At 37.0% G+C, this 23877-nt stretch overlaps 2 protein-coding genes across 7 annotated transcripts in view; one reads left to right on the top strand and one right to left on the bottom strand.

The window, feature by feature from the left end:
- LOC134798807 (dmX-like protein 2) overlaps positions 1–2837 on the bottom strand; it is a 101075-nt gene extending 98238 nt beyond the window's left edge. Inside the window, exons 1-2 of the mRNA XM_063771195.1 lie at positions 2573–2837; positions 762–962 (exon numbers count right to left, since the gene is read on the bottom strand). Coding sequence (XP_063627265.1) covers positions 762–962; positions 2573–2659 — 288 coding nt within the window. The 5' untranslated portion in view covers positions 2660–2837. The remainder of the gene's footprint in view (positions 1–761; positions 963–2572) is intronic.
- A 1094-nt stretch (positions 2838–3931) lies between these two features.
- LOC134798796 (endophilin-A) overlaps positions 3932–23877 on the top strand; it is an 89982-nt gene continuing 70036 nt past the window's right edge. For 3 of the 6 annotated variants that reach the window (XM_063771182.1, XM_063771181.1, XM_063771185.1), the window contains exon 1: positions 3935–4126. The gene's annotated coding sequence lies outside the window, so the exon portion shown is untranslated. Of the gene's footprint in view, positions 4127–23877 lie in introns of all 6 variants that reach the window. The other 3 variants (XM_063771184.1, XM_063771183.1, XM_063771179.1) reach the window with 2 other exon arrangements.

Below are 23877 nucleotides of genomic sequence, written 5' to 3'. Positions count from 1 at the left end.
AGCAGTTAGGTCTCATATGTCGCGAGATGGACCTGATGATGAACTTCAAAGAAGTGCGAGGGAACTCGGTGTTGGTTTGTGATAGACATATGTTGTATGGGTTTTTTAGAATCCTCTAGGTGAGCAGTTAGGTCTCATGTCACGAGACCTGATGATGAACTTCAAAGAAGTGCGAGAGAACTCGGAGTTGATTTGTAATAGGCACATGTTATTGGTACATTTGAATATGTTTTCAATACAACCTTCTATGACCTTAATAAAACGGACAAAAGAAAATAATTGTATGAGTTTGGCGACACTTTTTTCTCGTATCGAAAGATTGCGATTCTGAGTGGAAATAATATAAAAATTCTAAACTTTAAAATGCAAGTTCTGGGTACTTTAAACAGAAATTTCCTAATATGTTAAGTAAAAATTTCAGGTACATTGTTAAATTACATAATGAAATATTAAATTAATCAATATAATTATTAAGTAAGTTTACTCTAAGTATATTAAATTGGTAACAATTTTACCACAATAAATTTCGGTATCACTGGTAGCAGTACCCACTACCTGTAATGAACATGTCCCATCCCTACGCTTACACGTGTCAGCGCGCCATGTTTGGATCGACCAATCCCAACGCCGTGAGCACCCCTCCCGCACCTCACAGTTTGGTGATTTACGTCGGGAACAAAATGGCCAATATTAGGTTTCTAGAGGCGGTGTTCTGTGGGTGCAACCAACCCTAAAGGTATTAGATAGATGTATGTACTTACATGAGTAGTAGCTGCACTATGGATCAATGGTGTTGGCTCAAATATACAGACTTCAGCACCATACGCTGCTGCGATCTTTCCAGTGTCCGTACTGCAGTCCAGGGAGCCGATACGGATGTAGCCATGGATAGCTCCGGGGATAATCTGGACCCTCTCAAAATTTGAAGCTAGTATCACTATGTTGCAACCTGCAGCATAAGCCTGGAAACAATATTGACGATACAACAACTGTTTTGAAAACTACAGTAAGACCCACCCAGGAAAGGTGGACGGCAGGACTAGAGGACCAAGTCCAACAAGATGGTGTGACCAAATACACCCATATGGATATCACACTAAGCAACGCTTTCCACAAAGCAACCGACAGGGAGAAGTGGAGCATAAGGAAAATTTGTATGCGGAGTCACAATCCTCAGCAGTGAGAGACCGACTTAGAAGAACAGAAAAAACCCACTTCAGTCTTACTTTTTAAGTCAGTAAAACCCACTTAAGAGGGGGCTAATGGAAAATTGTAATTTTACAAGTACTGTGTAAACTCTATATATAGCGACACTCAAGGGACCGGACACTTTTTGATGTTACAGAGTTTTTGTTAAATACAGAGTGATTAATATTAAAGTAAACAAACTAGACAACTTTATAGGGAGTGACACGTTATATTGAGTGATGTTATATGGAGTTTACACTATAATATTTATATTTACAAAGGCAAAGGCCATGAAAAAATCACAGAGAGATTAGATTATATGTGCAAGGGCAGAATCCAAGCAAAACATAAGGCTTCATAAAAAAAAACACGAAAACATGTCTAATTTTCACCGAATATCCTGCATATTACAACTAAAATGATCAGATTTCTTCTAAGGGTGGTATTCCACCTGTACAATGTCATTGCGTCTCACTCTCTCATTAAAAAATATGCAACGCAATACACATTGGACAGACGGAATAGGGTCATTGCAGTTGTTTTCGTCCATGCTCCAGTTTATGTCCACTTGATGGATTAGCAAATAGTATATTTCATTTTTAATTTTCTACTGGCGAAATACAATTTTTATGTAGATTGATGTATTGCTTAGACATTAAGGATTGCAATTAGTCCATATTTATGCAGCAATGTAGGTTTATATTCAAATTTCGTCAAGTGGACAAAAACTAGCGCAATGACCCTACCACCCTAAGATATACAACACTACTACAACTATGAAATGCAAGAAATGTATAATGCCTTACAATGAAGTATATTTAATTTTGTTGTAATATGACATAGTATAAACAAACATCAGTAATAAATTTAAGTGTTATCTGTGAGTGTTTAGAGACTATCTACAGCATGTACTTTGTTAGTACTCTAAAAAGTCTAGACTAGTCTAGTCTAGATTGTTAGAGATAAATCATAATTAACTAAAAGGTTCAAGAATAATAGTGTGAACTTGAAATTAAATCAACAAGACCATAATAACAATGACAAGCAATGTAACTGATCACCTTCAAGGATAACAATGGTGTCTACAATAACATTCTTATTTAAATAACTGTAGCTAACAGATGCAAATTAATGTTCAAGGAAATTATCTAACTCTTTCATGAGGCCATAATTACTGGCCGCAAGGCACTAGAATCCTTTTAAACTTGTTTCATTACTACCAGAAACCTAATAGAGCACCCAATGCAAAATATAGTGCTTATCAATCTATGCTAAATTAGATTTTCCTGTTAGAACGATTACTCTATTACCACCTTAAAAGATATCTCATCACAAGACCTAGCATAATAAGAACTGTCATTTAATGCTCAACCATATGACTTACTGTGAAAGGGATTCCCTCGACTGAACCCACAGCAAAACATTGATCTCCTGAATTACAGGCTCCACTTAATACTTGGTGACAGTTCATACTGAACTATTTAACTACAATTTCTTCGCTATAACTTTTCCACACCACCAAAAGTCACTAGCATATCTTCAATGTAGCAAGACATAGCTGACTAAACATACAAGGAATCTTCTCAACATTTTAATATTTCTTTAATCACGAATATTACAAACGAAATGACACCATACATCGAACGTGAGAGAATGACGTAGAGTGAAAGAAAGAGATAAAAAATAGAACACGTTCAAATTTCATGAACTCTTTAATTTAATTTATTTAAAGAATAAATACGTTGTGGTTAAAAATATAATGTAATTACTATATTCATACAAATAATTAAATAAGTTGTTCACGTTTAAATAAATTATTAAATGAAAACTTGAGAACATAAAATTCACGACATACCGTTGGAAGATAATATAATAGTTTCGGAACGGTCCTGGTAACTTGTGTTGCTACAGTAAAATGTAAATCGAGACATTAAAGGTTTTTGACGTTACTTCATGACCCTCATAATAATAACTCAAGATTTCATCTATAATAAATATTTTAAGAAAAACAATCCTAGATATGGCAGATGCAAATACATTTTACAAACCCAAATCATGACTTGAATGTAAACTGTCTCAAATTTCATAAGTTGTTTTTAGATCCTTCACCGAGCTAGCTAGGCGCATCGTCTTACATAATATATGAATGGCGCCCTAGGTAGAGTAAGTTTGGAAAGAGAAGAGTCATAGAACTCATAGAATGTATTGTTCCCATACTTCCCATACATTCCACGACTCTATTTTTTCCAAACATACCTCACTTAAAGCATTTTAATTTATACGAATACAATAAAATTAATTGTTCAAAAAGGGGAAGATAAAGCTCGGAGCAGGGTACACGAGAAATAGGGCCAAGAAATTGCGTAGTCTAAAAACGATTTTTCAATATTGTTACAAATATATATGCTGTGATACGTTGTTTCATTCTAACTTATCGCTTCATTTCACTTTGTTCATTTGTTGGGTCCATAAATCACAAATGTCTGTGGAGCCCTTTACATTTTTTGTCATATTTAAGAACTTTTACCTGGCTACACCGTACAAATATCACGGACATAGAACGTAACGTTGCCATGACAGTTTAATTCACATGAGTATGTTTTCACCAATTTCCCTCATTGACAACTTTTATGTTGTTACTGTGATTCAAATCAAGTTAATTAACATTTGAGTAATTTTAAATTTAATAAATTCTTTTTAGATCGGCCAATAAAATCATCCAGAACTCAGCGGATGTATACGTGAAAGTTACGTTGTATAGTTGTCTGAGAGACGAGATGATAGTCGGTTGACTGTTTTTTGTGTACGCGTATTGATTATCGCGGAATCCGAAAGAAATTATTTTACGGAGACTTTACTTAAACAATAGTGGAATTTGTGTTTGTGTTTTTAGCTACAACACCCATTAGCTCTTTGCTGGAATTGGATTGTGAAAAAGGTAAGAGATATAATCTGTATCAGCATATTCATTTCTTTCCACTCTCGTTTTTAATAGAAAGTTAGCCAGTAAATTGCGAAGTATTACTAATTGAAATAATGCCATAAAGAATCGAATAATGTTAGTATTGATATGCTGAAGGCAGTTCAAGTTAGTGATATAAGATTTGAACACTTAGGTATACATGGTACAGATTTGAAGGGATTCGTGAGTAGGGTTAGGGTTTAAATTTAATATTTCACTAACAGACAGTAATTGTGACTACACTAAGTAAAATTAAGGCAAATGAAGATTTGATTATTATTAATAAAATACTTTTAAACACAATTATACAACAAACTTAATACAAGTACCTTATAAAATAAATTAACTAAAACTAAACCTAACAAACTTCGCGCGAACTTCGGGTCAGCAATTGGCGAGAGGTCGCACAGGACCGAGAAAAGTGGCGCTGTCTTGTGTCGGAGGCCAAGTCTCATTTTGGGTCGCTGAGCCAACGGAGTAAGTAAGTAAGTAAACCTAACAAAAAAAATAAAAATCCCTAAAACCTACCTTCTAAGCCTAGGCCCCTCGGCAAGGTGCCCATCGCGCAGGCAGCATTCCCGCGCTGTATAGCGATGGCAATCCTTTGCGCGAGAAAGCTGCCCGCGCGAGAGTCCCCTGTTGCCCCCCTTAAAATAAAATACTTTGTGTAGTTTTGGCCCTAATGCCCTTTCATACTCACAGTTTTCTCTTTTGTGTAAATATGAGGCTTAAAACTAATATTTAATCAAGTAGATCAGAATTCTGTGGAGGCATAATAGGATAGTATCAGCCTGAACTGTACCTAAATAAATATTATTACAGCTGTCTATACATTACTGATTCATCTTAGTTTAGTTCTTGTAAGACAACTATTGGAATACCCCGTACTTTAGTATGTATGTAATTCCACCTATGCAATTTCTTTGTCCAATGTGCATTGTGTCTCACTCTCATTAAGCAAAATTTGAGACGCAAAATACACATTGGACAGATGGAATGCCACCCTTAGATAACTAGAAAATCTTTCATTTTATTATTATAAGTATTTGCTTATAACCTCGTATCTGTGTTTGATAAGGATGCTGACCGATTTTTCAGTTACTTTTAGGGTTCCATACCCAAAGGCTAAAAATGGGACCCTATTAGTAAGACTCCACTGTCTGTCTGTCTGTTACCAGGTCTCATGAACTGTGATAGCTAGATAGTTGAAATTTTCACAGATGATGTATTTCTGTTGCCGCTATAACAACAAATACTAAAAAGTACGGAACCCCCGGTCCGACTTGTACTTGTCCGTACATTTTTTGTATTTTTTCAGTAACAATTTTTTTTGGTCTTTCAAGCACAGCCGAGGTTTGAACCTACAACTTGTGACTACCACACATATATAGTCTGTGAGGAAAGATAAGAGTCACGGAATGTATGGAGCTCAGTACATTCCACGACTCTTCTCTTTCCGAACAGACTCTATGAAAGGATAATGTCCAATGTGATAAATGTTAATTAATAATATCCATGACCCTGCAGCTATTAACATGTTTGCTCAGGCAATTAGTGTAACTCGTAACAGTAAATAAATAAAATGTATCACAACATACCTGTTTGGAATAACTGTTGGTACAAATTGAACCCCTATTCAGTATCAATAACAATAATTTTCCCTTAAGTAATACATTTAATACTAAATTAAATTTTATTAAAAATTTGGTCTAAGAATTTCTTATTGAGACCCATACTATTATTGAAGGCAGAATACCTAAAATAATTGTGGGGCAAGACCGACATTTCTGTCACCAAGTAAAAAAAAAATTTAGTAATTCATCCTGTCTGTGAACGCCGGCAGGCACACTGAACTAAGAGACTTCATATAAATATTCAAAACTAATTTACTATCATAAAATCAACAAACATGTTCAGAACAAAGGGCTATATAAATAAAAAAATAATGGATATGTGATCAAAACATTAGAAAAGAACAAAATGACAATTACTCTACTGACTAAAACTAGACTATAAATTTATGATGATCCAATCTACAACAAATATTATTGTAAAAAAAATTATCAGTTCAATTGTCCATACATCTGTTCAACTAAAAACATTGTTACTGATTAATATTTTATCTTTATTAGTAATTTTCTGCTTTGTTTGTTATCATTTTACGTTCATTCACGCGATAAGTGCGATTCTCTGGCAACTTCCCATCTATTTTTTGGTTTTATCATGAAAGGAGCACTTGTATTTCTAATTGAGTCTAATAACTCAGCAAAAGGCAAAGACAAGTAAATAATTCAGACTGTCAATCAATATCACATCGTATTTGTTCACTGAAGAGACATCGTTTTTTGTAAATTCGCCATCATGCGCTGCGTACGCTACTTAGTAAAGTCTCAAAAACATATATTTTGTAAAGATTCTCCTTAATGTACTATTTTTCTTTTATGGTGGTTCCAATGCAACATTGCTCATCTCATCAAAAATCCATTCCACCTTACCCCAACACAATACGCCCTAACGAGATCGACTGACTCTATTGAGTTATCTGCGAGCGTTAAAACAGATATTACGTTACAGTGACAACTCATATTCCAAGGTTTCATATTCCAAGCATAAACAGTGCAAAACACATCAATATCAATCAAACCCTTACAAATGAAATGATATAATACTTGACCACCAAAGTAGCCAAATATACCGTAACAACCTTTTGTTACCTTGTGTTTGTGTGTCAATAAAAAATAAGGATGCGCCCAGATATTTTTGGCCACTTTGGCCGTCACTATTTCATGCTCACTGTACAATATTAATAATGAATATTAGGAGAGAGTGCAAGCAACATAGTTCGAGACCTGTCTTTGCCATTTACTGGTCTCTGGTGCAATTGTGCCAAACTACATTTGCCTGCATTAAAACGGGCTCAATTGAACTATTCTGAACCTTACTGTTATTATTACTATGAATAGCGTGAATTGCTTGTAGGCAAGGGCAAGGCGCTGTTCATGATGTCATCCATGTTTTTTGCTCACACGGACACAAGGTTAAAAAGATTATACATGTATGTTAAGGAATTATTAAGGTGAATGATTTTAGAGTTAGACCAAGAAAAGTCTGCAGCGATTCTGATAGCCCACGTAATGCAAGTGTTATTTTAAACGTCAAACTTCTATGAAATTATGACGTATAAAAACACTTACACTGCGTGGGCTATCAAAATCGCTGCAGACTTTGCTTGGTCTAATTCTAGACACTAGTGGTACCCAGAATATCTACCTACTTATTAATTTAATAGGTATTAGGTTAACCGACTTCTGTTTTAGAGTTCCGCTTACCTTTACGGGTCTTTACGGTGAAGATGAGGCTCCGTTTGGTAACCTTTGTAGCCAACTACCTGCCTACGTAACCCCGGAAATTGTTAAATATTAATAATGGTTAAATGGTGTAGTTACCACACGGTAAATTTTATATTTTTCATTATCATAATATGGAATTCAGCCGCTTTTCTAGTGTTTTCTGCTGTTGACTAGGTAGTCTAGTCAAGTGTACCTATGTATACCTACTTATTTCTTGACTATGAATAAAACTGCCATGATTTATTGCTTTTGTAGAGTTTTGTCTAAGATGCTAAAGAAAATCGTGGTTTATTCGTGCTTCCCACATAATAACGCTCAATTACCACATCAGCTGCATCTGAAGTGTATATGCAGCTGGCATAGCAGGTACACACCAATTTGTCACAGATTTTTTCTACCTTATACCATGTCGCATAAAGTCTGTTTTTGCTTGATGCCAAACTAATACGTTTGTATTGAAAGTTTACAAAGTGCACTCGAGACGCGGGGGGGTCTCTATTTATAGTAATAAGCCCCCCTGGCGTATTGAGCGGGTGGTTAACAGCACTTGCTCGCTTTTAAAATAGTACCTTTACAAAATTAGTCCTGAACAGAGTAACTCGGTACAATCGCGCTGTGAGGGTCACTGTCATGTCAATAGAGAGCCACATGCATGAACCTAGCTGCTGTCATACAATCGAAGTTTGCAGTGTTGGCGACTGTAGTTAGGTAAATGACGTTACGTGCTGTCAGATTCAGATGATACATTAGACAAGACAAGCGCCACCTGCTTGTATTTACTATAGTATAATATGTCTGTATGTACTTACATACCGTACTCACGGACGTAGAGAGTAAACTGGATAGTGTACACTGGCCAAAAAGTGTGTCCACATGAGAGGTCAAACCTGAGCCCTCCATCTCTTTCTAATTAGGGTGACCATAAGTCATATGAATGTGGGATATTAGCATAAGATGGAATGTATAGTTTGGCCAGGATCTTTTCTCATTCGTGCATAATTCGAGAGAATCATACTGTATTTACCCTATGCTAGTATAATTGCCCCAGAAAAGAGATGGATATAGTTTTTTTCTCTTCTGTAAAACGCTTCACATAACCTTACTTAATTTAGTCGTTATAAAGCTTTTAGTCGTTATAAAAGCTGTTACAGATGGGATGGGCGTATTGGATCGGGTTATTCCCACTAGTTATCACCAAGTTCTTACCAGTGGTAACTACTGGGAATTTTTTTCCCACCTTTTACCACTCGTAACTACTGGGGAAAAAAATTCCCACTAGTTACCAGCAACTCGGCTTGGTGGTAACTACTGGGAATTTTTATTCCCAGTAGTTACCAGTGTTACCACTGGTAAAAGGTGGGATTTTTTTTCCCCAGTAGCTACCACCAAAATATTGTCAGAATTGAATACTAATAAAAACAGTATAAATAGTATAGTATAAATGTAGCGTGCTGTAATAAATAATTGTGTCAGTTAGTGGTTCAGTAAACTGCTTTAAAAGTGATCAAAAATATTAAAACAGTTTTACCGGTATAAGTGTAAAGACTAAAATAGAAGAGTCTCATTCTAGTTAAGTAGAAATTTAACTTATTATCCGGATTAAATTATCTTATTAACTGTAAATTGAATTACATATTTATACAAACGAGCAAACAAATCAGTCAAAAACCGACAGAACTGATTTCGTTTTATTATTTATAGCTATGTACTTCATTTCGTTCTATTATAACATGACGCAGAGCTGGAATATGTAGGTATTCATAATTTGTAGTCAGACTAAATAATTAAAGGGCATGGTTGTTATTAAAACCGCTTAGGGCGCGCTTCGGATGGGCTGGCTGCTCGGACTAACCAGCATAGGCTCGCATTCCATTTACGCTCGGGTAGTACATCGCTCGGTCATGTTACGCTGGTTAGCTCGATTGCTTAAACACCCACGCTTGCGGGATGGTAATAACACTCTACCAGAGGGGCATCAGGTACTACTCGTACACTTCTTTTTTTGTAGGTATTTAACTTTTATTCTTTTGGAAAATATGTTTATTGCAAGAACGTGTAAGTAAGAAACAATGTATGACCATCAAACTTTACGAAATAAGAGTTATGGTAACACCTTATGCATATTCGATAGGTTACAACTTTGAATGGTTTATCGCAATATAAGTATGAATAATATCGGTACCTATGCCTTGTAATTGCTAAACAATCGTTCCTAAATATCCTTTGTGTTGTTCTTATTAAATAACACGAGTGCAAAAAGGCTGAACAGAGTGTGGCGCGCACCGCGCCCCCTTTTGTTCTTAACCGCCGTGTCGCCCGTGTCTGACCCTTGCGAAATATTCTTTGTTCGGCATAACTGCCAGCCCTTATGGCCGATAAGAATGGTATAGGTTGACATAGTTTGATAATCATACTGGAACAAATTTAGGCTAAGCTAAAATTAAACACATGAAATATATTTGGTTATTTACTCCTCCCGCCAAACTTTCATCCCTTTTTACCTGGCCCAAAGAATGAATACGGCAATCTAATCAGTCCACTTTTAAGTATGTCGGAAGCAACTGTGGGCACGGGCGCGTTACATTATATTAAACGAGGGCGAGGGACAGTTTTACTTCATACAGGATGTGAATATTATGCGAAACGAAAACATCCCCAACTCTACCAGGTTTTATAGACGTTCGCATTCGCACGCCATCGCCATCAGAACCAGATAAAGTACATAATTATTATTTTACTCTTTGTCTGAATTTTGCTCTAAGCCTCACGCCCTCTTGCCCCTTCGTGGTACTCAATTTAACCCTTAAATGCATGATTTTTTTTTTGCCCGAAATTTATATATGTATCACATAATTGTTTGTACATTCTAGGAAAAATAGTAAAAAAATATAACTTCGATTTTCACTGCGAAATCAGTGTTAGAAGTTGAATTGGCTAAATCATATTTATGTAAATATGTAATTTTCAGTAATATATAAATGACATTTTTTACTACCATTGGAAAGGTACACTATTTGTGATATACCTATGATAAAGTTTTTAAATATAAAATAATTACATACCCCGAAAAAACCGTTCAAAATCACATATTAAAATTATCAACTTGTGGATTTTTCTAAGTTTGCCGACTTTTCGTCTTAAAACGAACGTAATTTTTATAATTTAAAAATATTGCGTAAATTTAACCCTTAAATCAGTATTCTATTACTTGACGTTTGGCATAAAGGTGCGTTCAAGAATGTAAGCCTTTTTATTTTAAAACTGTGAGCTGTCTAATGGTTTGTAGACATTTGGCAACACTATGCATTTAAGGGTTAAGAAAATTTATGTGATTTGAATTACTTACACGTTCTTCCAATAAACATATTTTCCAAAAGAATAAAAGTTAAATACAAAAAAAGGAGTGTTCGAATAGTACCTGATGCCCCTCTGGTAGAGTGTTATTACCATCCCGCTAGCGTGGGTGTTTAAGCAATCGAGCCAACCAGCGTAACATGACCGAGCGATGTACTACCCGAGCGTAATTGGAATGCGAGCCTATGCTGGTTAGTCCGAGCAGCCAGCCCATCCGAAGCGCGCCCTAAGCGGTTTTAATAACAACCATGCCATGCCCTTTAATTATTTAGTCTGACTACAAATTATGAATACCTACATATTCCAGCTCTGCATCGTGTTATAATAGAACGAAATTAAGTACATCGCTGTAAATAATAAAACGAAATCAGTTCTGTCGGTTTTTGACTGATTTGTTTCTTCGTTTGTATAAATATGTAATTCAATTTACAGTTAATAAGATAAATTTAATCCGGATAATAAATTAATTTCTACTTAACTAGAGTGAGACTTCTATTTTAGTTTTTACACTTATACCGGTAAAACTGTTTTAATATTTTTGATCACTTTTAAAGCAGTTTACTGAATCACTAACTGACACATAATTATTTATTACAGCACGCTACATTTATATTATACTATTTATACTGTTTTTATTAGTATCCAATTCTAACAATATTTTGGTGGTAACTACTGGGAAAAAAAATCCCACCTTTTACCCACCTTTTTGTGGTAAAAGGTGGGAAAGAAATTCCCAGTAGTTACCACTGGTAAGAACTTGGTGGTAACTAGTGGGAATAACCCATTGGATCGCGATCAATGCGATCATGGTTGATTGTGAGGAAGGTGGTCCGCCGTACGTCCATCGTACGTATTGGGTGAAAACCAGCGTAGTATCTTACAGACACTGCTTATGCTGAGCAGCATCCTATATGTTTACTGTATTGTTAACTTTATGTTGTACTTACCGTAATGTAGGTATGTTTTGTACGCCAAATAAATATTTTCTATTTCTATTTATTTCTATCAAAGACAGCTATAAGAGAGAGCGAGACAGATATCCAGGGTCCGGTAAAACGTTGTAGTTGTACTTGGTAATTCGCAAATCGTATCGATTAAAAACGCTGCCTTCGGTCGTGTTTTAATTTATCACCACTCGTTGCGAATTTAATTCCTACTTTCAACACTTGCAACGCAAATAAATTTATATTATTACTATGCCCACTGGTTATCGATACTAGTCATTTTGTCAAGCCCTAGCGTAGCGTAACAATTTATGTTTTTACACGAAATTATCTTGATTATTTACTAAAATGATAAAATATTAGCACACGACGAAATAAAAACTTACATTTAACTGTGTAAACCGGCATTCCACACTATTTATGCTCTTCATAATTCATAATTTAACAAAATACATATCACTATCAATATCATACTCATGGTGTGTTCATATACGTGATGACTTCCCTTTTACATACTTTAGCTATTCTTTAAGCGTAAGCGTCATCGTAGATCTGTAATTGGAACAACATTTTCAAATTTGCCGCTTTTGTATACTGACGGAAATGTCGGCCCAACCTATATAGAATCGATTACATATATATAAATAGTTAGAATTAACGTTCCAGTATTTAAATATTATGTATAAATATGAGTCTGTAATGTCCAAGGACTTCGGATTTAATTTTTGGCAATTATGTAGCTCTCATTACGTGAACCGAATAATTAAACATGCCGAAATAAGTATATCTTTATTTATTTATTAGTATACTATTTAGGTAAAGTATGTCTTTCCCATCACGGAACAATGGTGTTCCGGACCTTTGGGAGGCGTGCGCGGAGCCGAAGCCAACACGTAGAGGCCCTTTTGACACTTTAATGAAATGTAAGGAGTACACCGAGCGGATGCTGCCCTTGCCCGTGTCATGGGACGCACGCAGAGGCAGCACCCGCCAGGGTGTAAGGGCTATTGAGAGTTGATGGAATCTAAAATGAACTAGGTTATTGGGTGAAAGCGATGGACTAAGTACTGAGCTATGGGGTAAAAAACCGGACGCCTGCCTAATAAAACGGTATGCAATTTTATTTCCGGCAGACGGTGACTCGCCCTCACAAGATGGGCCCCCACAAAAAGCGACATCTAGGATGGCTCAAGGGCAACACCGGTGTGAGCGGCTCAGGGGTGTCGAGAGGTGTGCGCCGCTTTCTACCCAGTGGCTGTTATCAGCCACTGTGCCAACTCGCGTCTTATGCATATTTCACTTCCACCCCTGGAGCTTATAGCTCTAACGACTCCACTCTGGCCGGCCGGCTAAGGCAAGCCAGAGGCAGAGAATCCTGTCCCACCCACCCTCCTTGCGGGTAACAGAACTCCCCAGGAGCACTCGGGTACGTGAGGTCGCTAATCCCCAACAGCTCGCCACAAGCTGCCCTGCGTTGACTGATTGCACTGGTAAAACCAGCGGGCGATGGGGTCGTCACATCCCTACGCCTTATTAGGTAAAGTTATTATTACATTAAGTATGAAATAACAATTTTGTAAGACCGATCCAAATCGTACCGACATCATGGTCACCCTAATCGTCATCAAGTTGGGGATACCAATTAATATTCAAAGTTACTACAATTTCTACCATATTCAATTTACTGTTTTTTTTGTTGCGCACATCAAGCATGCTTAATCAGTTAATAATATTAACATCATAATAATTAACAAATTACTTAAAAGATATCAGAACTGTAATTGGAATATAGCACTAAAATAGTATAAGAAGGTAATGAATTTCAGTAGTATATTGATATAATTTCTACCACAATAGTATCTTTTTAACATTGGCATCATGTGCGAGTGAGACACAGGGCTCGGGTTTTTCTATCTCATGTGGACCGTTTTCTCTAGTCTGGTACGAACAACATTCTGTCTCGGTGATAAGGTTCAAATTAGTATGGCAAAAAAACTGACAACTCGCTCCAGTTTAAACAATATAACTTCATGACCGTACTTAAGTAAAGTAAGAAATATCGGCTTCGCCTCGGCCGACAATGCGACAATTACATGTGATCTGAGACTTTCTTATTTACTGGCAGAGGTGTGTAAGTATAGTATTTTTCTGTTCGACGGAGCCGAAAAGCCACAACTTTATTTAGCGCAGTGTGCCGAAAGTTGACGCTTGAGCCACACGGAAAACAGAATAGGTATTTTCATAGTATGTTACTCTGGTTTTAATATTGTCAGGGAAATTGGTTTAAAATAACTTGAAAATGTTTGCGCTCGTGTGACGCAAAGTGACGCTGGAGTATTTTAATTGAATTTACCCATTATCTTAAAATATCCAGGCAGATCATTTTAAATTATACGTTGGATAGCTATTGGTTAAATTTTCAGGTGCTACTAAGTAGATACCTAGTAGATATTATATAAAACATTATTTTAGATAATATTCCGACACAATGAGGTTAGTTAAATATTTTATTACTAGCTTTTGCCCGCGACTTCGTCTGCTTGTAATTAGTAATTTGGGTACCTTAATTTTTAAACAAATCTGCTTTTTATTCCATCCTTCTTTTCAGTTTCACCCCCTAATTGGTTCACTCTATAGGTTTTCACCCCATTTTTTACACCCTTAAGGGATGATTTCGGGAATAAAAACTATTTATGGAATAATATTAACTTCAATAAATTGCTCTGATAATTAGCTTAAGATAATATAATTATTTCTTTATTTATTTTTCGTCTTAAGTTAGGTATTTTTATAATATGAATATAAAAGTAAAATATAAAAACACTTACAAAACAATAAAAAATACATATAAACACATTATAAAAAAACCTAACCTAGGGTGCCGCCGGCAGCGGGGCAGGGCCCAAGCTGCCGGTGGTCAGGGCCGCAGAGTGAGGAACCGACGTACTATACGCGCCGTGTCCAAAATTACCGCCTTCTGCATCTGACCCTTGATCCAACCACCCAGCGAGAGTCTCTCTAGGTGTTGGTCGAGACTCTTCGCTATGAGACCGTTCGCTGACACGACTATCGGAACAATGATCGTCGAGTCAACATCCCACATGGCGGTAATCTCATGAGCTAATATAATTATTATTATGTAAAACGTTCATAAGTGCTTGTTACTAGGCCTACATGAATAAAGTATTTTTGACTTTGACTTTGACATTCTATATCCTTCCCTACAGCTCAAACTATCTCCATACCAAGTTTCATCTAAATCGGTTCAGCAGTTATTGATTCCCCATACAAATTTCCACCCTCTTTTTCAACCCCCTTGAGGGGTGAGTTCTGGGATAAAAAGTATGCTATGTCCTTTCCCGGGACTCAAAATATCAGTATACCAAATTTCAACTAAATCGGTTCAGCGGTTTAAGCGTGAAGTGGTAACAGACAGACAAACACACTTTCGCATTTATAATATTAGTATGGATTATGATTACAATCAACTGATTATAAAATATCACTAACGAACTCATAAGTGATATTTTGTTGTAAAAAAAAACCGGGCAAGTGCGAGTCGGACTCGCGCACGAAGGGTTCCGTACCATAATGCAAAAAACGGCAAAAAAAAAAAACGGTCACCCATCCAAGTACTGACCCCGCCCGACGTTGCTTAACTTCGGTCAAAAATCACGTTTGTTGTATGGGAGCCCCACTTAAATCTTTATTTTATTCTGTTTTTAGTATTTGTTATTATAGCGCCGCAACAGAAATACATCATTTGTGAAAATTTCAACTGTCTAGCTATCACGGTTCGTGAGATACAGCCTGGTGACAGACAGACAGACGGACGGACGGACGGACGGACGGACGGACGGACAGCAGAGTCTTAGTAATAGGGTCCCGTTTTACCCTTTGGTACGGAACCCTAAAAATGTTGTTAATGTCCAAAATTGCTAACAGTTGCTATGGTTTCCGAAATAAAGTTTAAAAACTTAATTAAATAAATAAATAAAATATCTTTATGACAACTAACAAGAAACAGAAACATTATAGAATAGTGAGTAATAAAATAAATACAGAATTACAGACAACACTATCACTACACTTTATAAAACAAAGTCCACCGCCGCGTCTGTTTGTGTGTTTGTATGTTTGTTCGCGATAAACTCAAAAACTACTGAACAGATTTTAATGCGGTTTTCACCAATCAATAGAGTGATTACTGAGGAATGTTTAGGTGCATAATTTATTAACCCGTGCGAAGCCGGGGCGGGTCGCTATAAAATAAGCAAAATCTACGTAGACCTCGACACCCGGTTTTTAACCGGCGCAAAAAGTTATATGGGGTGTTATATGTTTGACGCCTATAGGTATTCTTTCTCGTATGAAATGTGAAATATATATAAAAAGAAACAGATGTAGTCGTGCTTCTGTGATAATGAGAAGCATAACTAATCACGTACCTTACCGTAACGTAACTTTCAAATTGCGTAACGTTATGAATTAAATATGCGAAATCGGTTTTCATTTCACTGACCGGTTTATGGTTTTGATTAACCTGTAGAAAGTCCCTTTTCCCTGCGTCCAAAGTTAAAACGGCCGTTTATGTTTTGAGTTCATAGATCGACGAATCCAGTAACATAAAAACTAGTTTGATGTATTCAAAAGGTACTTAAATACAAAATACAGTACGTAGCGGCCCCCTTTTTTAAATATCTTTCGTTAAATTTAAATAATCACGATTATTTATCAGTCGCGCTAATGTGCACGTTGATGGGCTCTTAATAATGTAGACATTTCATAGCGCAATATAAACAAAACTCCTGCCGAAGGCAATACACCTTGTTAACCGCTAGAAAAATGCGTGCACAAAGAAAAATTCTTTGGTTCTTTCGGCTTATAAAGGCAGCCATAATACAAGGAAAACATAAACTATGTTTACCTGTATGTATTTTTATACATCCTTTCCTGTGAAGGTGTTAACATGGGAACATCCATTGACGGTTTATTGCTATGTAAGTACCAGACATCGTAAACTTTATAGCATTTTTGGTGCAGCGGAGTGGTGTCAACGCAATATCGGTATAGATAATTCCAACTGAAATGGTAAATTAAGGTTAATATTAACGCTAATTAATCATTAGGGTTGAAATTGTTTATACCAATTCCGTTAACACCACTCCGCTGCACCGAAAATGTTATAAAATTTACGATGTCTACACGGACACGCGCCTGGAGCTGCATTCGAACTCTAAAAATATGAACTTGATTTGACAATACTTACAATGCATCTCACTCGTACTTATAATATTGTTGATTACTGAACTTCGAGTCCAATTAAAATGCGAATGATGCTCTTGGGCTGGTACCTATTCCTTCGGCTCGCAGTGCCTTTCACCTGAGGCGAACTGATGACAATTAATGTTCCCATTATCACCCTCACACCGCGAAAAATATAACAAACCACCACCAAAACTCGACACATGGTTTGCCTCTCATATAAGGTACTACCGACCCGCCCTGGCTTCGCACGGGTTAACAAATTATACACCTAAACCTTCCTCAAGAATCACTTTATTGATAGGTGAAAACCGCATGAAACTCCGTCCAGTAGTTTTTGAGTTTATTGCGAACATACATACAAATTGAACTTAAAAAACATTGTTTTATAAGGTGTAGTGATAATCAGGAAATGCTGTAGGCTCTGTAGGTGTTGACTTGACGGCCTGACGTCTGGCAACGGAAACCACCAACCCCACACATTCATATATTGTTACGAGTGTGTGTATGGATATGGGATCTCGGGCCGGAAAATAAAAGAGCGTAGAACCTAAGTACTGTATCTATCCCAGGACCAAAGACATATGTAACTCCGTATAAGATGAAAGTCCAAGGAAAAAACGTGCCTCGGAAATCAAGAAAAGTCATTCTCGGATAGCCACCTTTGGCCTAGTCTCAGCTAGATGGCGTTGACGACACCGTTTCATATTTAACAATTTTAACACATAGGTATCAGTGAATGAACATGGGTCAAAATTATATAAAAATAATAAAATAATTTATCCATACATATAATTTTTTTTATAGTTTTATACGTTTTCATTTTGAGTTTTAGTCGTATGTCGATAGATGGCAGTAAATTTACTGTGACTACAAATTTTACTATAACAGGACCCCTCTATACTATCTATTCTCTTTGCCCAGGACTATATACAGCCAATTACAAAAGCTCGAAGAAAATGAGAATCCTGGCTGGCTTCGCGAACCAGTGACCTCTCTCCAAAGACTCATAGCTATAGGCACACGTAAACATTTTCCCCTAAGGAATTCGATTCGTCGAGCGTGCGCGTGTGGAAAGTTTAGGTTGGGTGCGGAACGGCTTCCAAATTAAAATGATCGTAAATCCAAAGTTCCAGTTAAGTCGCTGATCGCAGTCGTTTGGGTCAACATAGTTTTACCGTCTCAGCGGTCGGCAATTTTTACATAAGTACGAATCACCAGTTTTTGTAGTGTCAAGGAGCCACGAAGTAATTTATGATTAAGTCTGCCTAAAGTAACTAGTATTACTAATTAATATCAAGAAATCAAGACACGCAGCAGAGTGTCAAGCCAAGTTCCAGTAAAAGGAACTGGCTGCGCGGCGTTAGTGTGCTACAATACGCGAACCATTTAAACTTTTGACCCTTTGATAACTCAAAAAATATTTAAAATAAAGACAAGAATTTTGGTTTATTTATTAAAAAAATATATACTAACTAGTGCCAGAAGTGCCTCAAATAAAGTTTTCATTCCTAATCTTTCTGTATATAGGGGTACGAATAATACGGGTCATTTATTGTTATGCCTACCTTAATTCGGTCAGTATGAATCATGTGTTACTCGTATTTGATGAATATCATCAGGGCAACGGGCTATTGAGTGTTAGCATGTTTGTGTCAGTTTTTTAAACAATTTATTAATAAAGTTAAATATCAACATCCGGTTGAATGAGTGATCAACTGATTAATCGTGTTAAACTTTGGCCGAAGGATTATAAATAAATACATGTAGTAATTGTTGCTTAACACGTTCGCTGTGACAATTAGTGTAACTCGTTAATTAAGCATACTTCGCATGGAGTTTTTTTGATCCCATACCCCAGTAAACGTGTTGCTTTGCCTTGCCTATCCCAGCCCTAAAACCACACCCCAACTCGCTAGTCGAATCGAGTCGAAAAGGTGTCAATATGTGCCATGTGAACCAGTCTACGTTGTCTCTAGTTCCTTTGTTTATTTCTAAATACTTAGTAGAAATGGGGTACTTTCCTCTACTTAAAATAAATTATTTCACACCGTGCACGAAATGAAGCACCGGATAGTTATGAGAAAAACATATATAGCTGTTATTTTTAAACACACTTTCTATTTAATAAATTGGATAGAAATATAAAAAGTAAGCAAGTTGACCGTGACGTCACTATACTCGTTTTCATATAAATTCTATATTGGCAAATCGTTTTGACAGTTCTAAAAATGAAGCTGATTTGACTAGTAGGAAAGTAACCAATTGGTTTGTTTTAGCTATAAACATATTAAATCAACTTAACATTAACAACTCAAATCAGCCCTAATCTCCCATGTGACCTGTGGATGTAATAGTCTAAATGAAGGCATATAAATATTTAACCAAGGTTTGACTCGACGTTCCATTCCATCGGACCCTAATTCAGTAGCACTCGGTCCATATTTAACTCAGGCCATTCAGTATTCATGCAGCAAATACCCGTTGGTATTCCGTGGAGATCTTGTGTCCGAAAGTGGAGGTCGTAAAATGACCCTTAGTCGATCGTAAATGGTTCAATCGCGCTATAACCTATACGACCTTAAAAAGTAAAGGCAGACGGAATAAGATAGAGTAAAAATTATTCTAATAAGTGGAGAACTGTAGGTATTTAAAGCTCTAGTTTTTTGCACAAAAATGTACTCTAAATTACCATTTTCTAACTAACAATAAATTGGATTTTATTCTAACGAATTTCTGCCATCAAGATGCTGTAAAGTAAGCATTCGTATTAACTCCATCATCATCATCATAACTTAAGAGCTTTGCTCTTGTCGGTGGAGTAATCGCCAATCATTTCTTTCTTGTGCCAGTCTTTTAATTTCCTCATAAACTCCATATTAGCTCTTATTTATGAACATGTAATTTTGCAAGCTCTCTGTCTAACAAACCTTAGAAGTTAAAAAATGTTTTCAAAATTGATGCGTTTCGCTTTTCTCCGAAATCTTGACCGCCTATGCTGATCTATCGTAGTGAAAGTAGACGGCAGACAGTCGGGCGCCATTGACGACTCGTCTCATGCCAAGATCGTGCCATAACGCCCACGCCACTAAATAAGGCGAGATGTAGGTCTAGACCTAGATATAGATTCGTATGACGTCATCGTTACCGTTTTAAGACCAAATGAGAGCGCTCTGCACACACAAAAGCCTAGATTTCGCGGACCGGGTCTCGATTGAATTAAATAATCAATTTAATTTAAATTTGAAGCACAAATATCAGGAACAAGCTGCTTAAATCATAACACTTCCTTTTGTCGTATTAATAAGATAAAAAATAGTCGTTACCCACGCCAACAGGTATCTCTCGTACAGTCGGGTTCAGAAGTAAATAAGTATACAGCTCACCTTCTTGCAATGGATTAAGGTGAAGAAATATGTACATACATATTTATGTACTCGACTGTACAAACAGCAACACTCCTAACTGTACATCGGTGGACCTTATTACAAAAGGCATAAGGTACAGTTAACAGTGTGGGCGATGGTACTTCAAGAATGGCGATACCTACATGGAAAATCGAGACTTAATTTTTTTTCTTTATAAACATTCTTGATTTAATAAAATGTACCGGAATTAACAGTATATTAGAAGAGCAAATCCTCCTTCGATAACGTAGCAATCATAATCATAGCTGCTTATTCTTAATTGACATTTGAATTTCAGCTAAAGACTCATAATTTGCAGTGTTAACTGGAGCGTCGAGCGTTGATAAGCCAAATTGGTTATTAATGGAGAAAATGTTGAATGGAAATAAAATGAACACCGGGTGCGGGGTAAATCGTTACCGGAGTAACCGGAGAGGGTCGAGGGACGGCTCGCGATCCATATTTCTGTATTGTTAGAGCGCTAACACACTGGCGATTTGTGAGCGGGAAGGTTACATACTCGTACTAGAGCCTAGCCAAGATAACTATCGTATAGGTAGTCCAGCGGTCGGCAACCTTTTAGCAGCCAAGGGCCACATAGTAGTTAACGAAATAGAAGCGGGCCGCACTTTGTTAATATTTGTGACTTTATCCGACATTGTAATTTGTCAATATTACATACAGAATAGCCAGGGGAGCTCGCGGGCCGCAAGTGAGAGGTTCGCGGGCCGCCTGTTGCCGACCGCTGGTATAGTCGATAAACGAAAAGGAGAAATGTATCGGATTGACAGATGCTATGAATTCATGTGACTAGTACCATACATTAATCGAATTTAAACTGTTGTGAGACATACTAACATTGAATAATTTTACGTTTAAGTTTTTAATTTTGACTCACCTACTCACAAATCAGTTGCATGCAGCTGAACCTATAACTATGCTGCAGTTAACTTTGTTGCATTGCAGTCACGTAAGTCATACAGTAATATGCTTGGCCACTACCCACTAACATCTCATCGACCATCCGAGTTAAGTAAGTAAACCTGTAGCACACTGAGCACAGTGATCGCGCCGTTAGCAACTCGGTCGTCTAGCTCCAGTGTGATAGCGCTCTTAGTGCATAAGATCGACGCGCCCCTGACACATTGACTCACTTTCGGAGGGGTCAGTTTGCCGCTCTCACGTCCATGATTTTTCCTTAGGGTGGTATTCCACCTGTCCAATTTCTATATCCAATGTCATTGCGTCTCACATTAAGCAAAATGTGAGACGCAATACACATTGGACAACGATAATGTGGACAGATGGAATACCACCCTTATACTTATGTCCAGATTTTTATTTGTTTTACCAACTACGGTATGACCAGTGTGGCTTGTAGAAACAACTGTAGGGCGCAAATGCAAGGTGTTAAATACTTGTACACACATGTCAACACGTCTCGGGCGAACGTCTGATGATGGAGACCGGAGGTGGCCATAGGAACTCTGTGATAAAACAACGAAACCTAATCGTGTTTAGGGTTTTTAGAATTGTCTCGATGAGTATTATTAGTTGCCTGTTGAAAGAAAAGTACAGTCGGCGATAAAAGCTTGTACCAAAAATGAAATTTTTGCCAAAATCTTATTACAAGCTTTTATTTAGTTTCACCTGACCGTTGTCTGTCTGTAATCAAATCTTGCAAGTTAAATTTGATCCACTTCCCGGTTTCCGATTGAGCTGAAATTTTGCATGCATGTATAAATCGGATGACAATGCAATATTATGGTTCCATCGAGCTGATCTAATGATGGAGACAGGAGGTGGCCATAGGAACTCTGTGATGAAACAGCGCAACCTAATTGTGTTAGGGATTTTTAGAATTGTCTCGATGAGTATTAGTTCTCTGTCGTAAGAAAAGTACAGTCAGCGATAAAAGCTTGTACCAAAAATGAAATTTTTGCCAAAAACTTATTAATAAGTCAATTTAGTAGGTGTTGCACGAAATCTTGTATGATTACTAGAGGATTACTGTATTATATTATCACCTCTTAATAATTGTAATATGTAGCCTAGTTTAAGATCATAATATAAGCCTATACTCAGCGCTGTTCACAACGATTAGCGCATCGCTTCTAAGCAAGGATAAAAATATAACTGTGTTCCGTTCACCCGTTCAGTGGATCTAGAGATGAACGGACCTTTTAGATGGAGCATATACCAAAGAGCATATGGCATATACGACAAACAGAAGTCACGGACTCGACAATATAGACTGTTTTTATTTTTCTGAGACTGATGGAGGCGGAGTCACCATATATGTGCGCTTCCAAATTAAATAAGTATGAGGGCGAGACCGCTCATATGTTTGTAGCTACTCGTAGTCTAATTCTAAGGGCTGATTTAGACGGCGCGCGTACTTTTAAATAATTTAAATAGTTACATTGCGGACTGTTGGTTACGTCCAATTCAACCGACCGATCAAAACCCGCAATGTAATGAAACTTGTATGCGAGTTCTCGCATCGTCTAAATGAGCCCTAAAGGTCAAGTGATACTAGCAACTTAACAGGCGCGTAAAATGTTTTGTGAACTGATATAACAGGCGGGGGGATGCGCGCGCACCCTCTTCGATCCGAGCCTCCCATTTGAATGAACTGGTCATCACTGAATTGTCAGCTAAGTCAGCTTAGCGCCACACGCGTCCTTCAAAATCGTATTGATGGCATCTTTCATTGATCTTGGATGTTGGTCCTAATTTCTATCCCACTGATTGGGAGTATTTGATAGGCGTTTTTCGATATGTATGTCTATTTCTTTGGGATGCATAAACTTAAAGGATTTGAAATTGTAAGGTGTCGTTAGATTCGTCTGAAATCAGTCAGGTTTAAAAACTCTTTACTACGTCTAGTAACCAGGCGCGCAAACTGACCGACCCTTTTGAAGGTTTCCTAACGTATAATATAACCGACATTGCGGTACCAACCCAACCGGTAATTCCTCAAAGCGCGGTCAAGGTATTTAATAAAGAATATTTGCTCCATATGTGATCCTTTTGAAATGATTATTATTTTCTAAATTTGGATCATTTGTATTTAAGCGATATGATGTTTATTTTGTAGACGTGAAAGAACACGCGATTTCTATTTTTTTAATTTTTTTTAGTTAAGTTGGTTCTTTTATATTAGGTATCCTATTTTCTATCCTCTTTGAGCCTTCTTATTACAAAACTAAATTAATATTTGATGCCCGACTCCCCAGACTCGCGCTATAAAATCGTTACCTCCCTTATTCTTAGCCCTTAATCCTTACCTGCCTTAATTACCTTCTCATCGCGCCGGTTTCATGGCTTATTCATTTGAAACAGCCGTCTAGTTGAAACGAAATAAATAGTAAAATAATGAAATAGAAATCTAATCGCGGTAGACC

Source organism: Cydia splendana, chromosome 17, assembly GCF_910591565.1.
Source record: "Cydia splendana chromosome 17, ilCydSple1.2, whole genome shotgun sequence".
NCBI lineage: Eukaryota > Metazoa > Arthropoda > Insecta > Lepidoptera > Tortricidae > Cydia > Cydia splendana.
The sequence above is the reverse complement of the archived record's forward strand: the minus strand, read 5'-3'. Positions and strand labels throughout refer to the sequence as shown.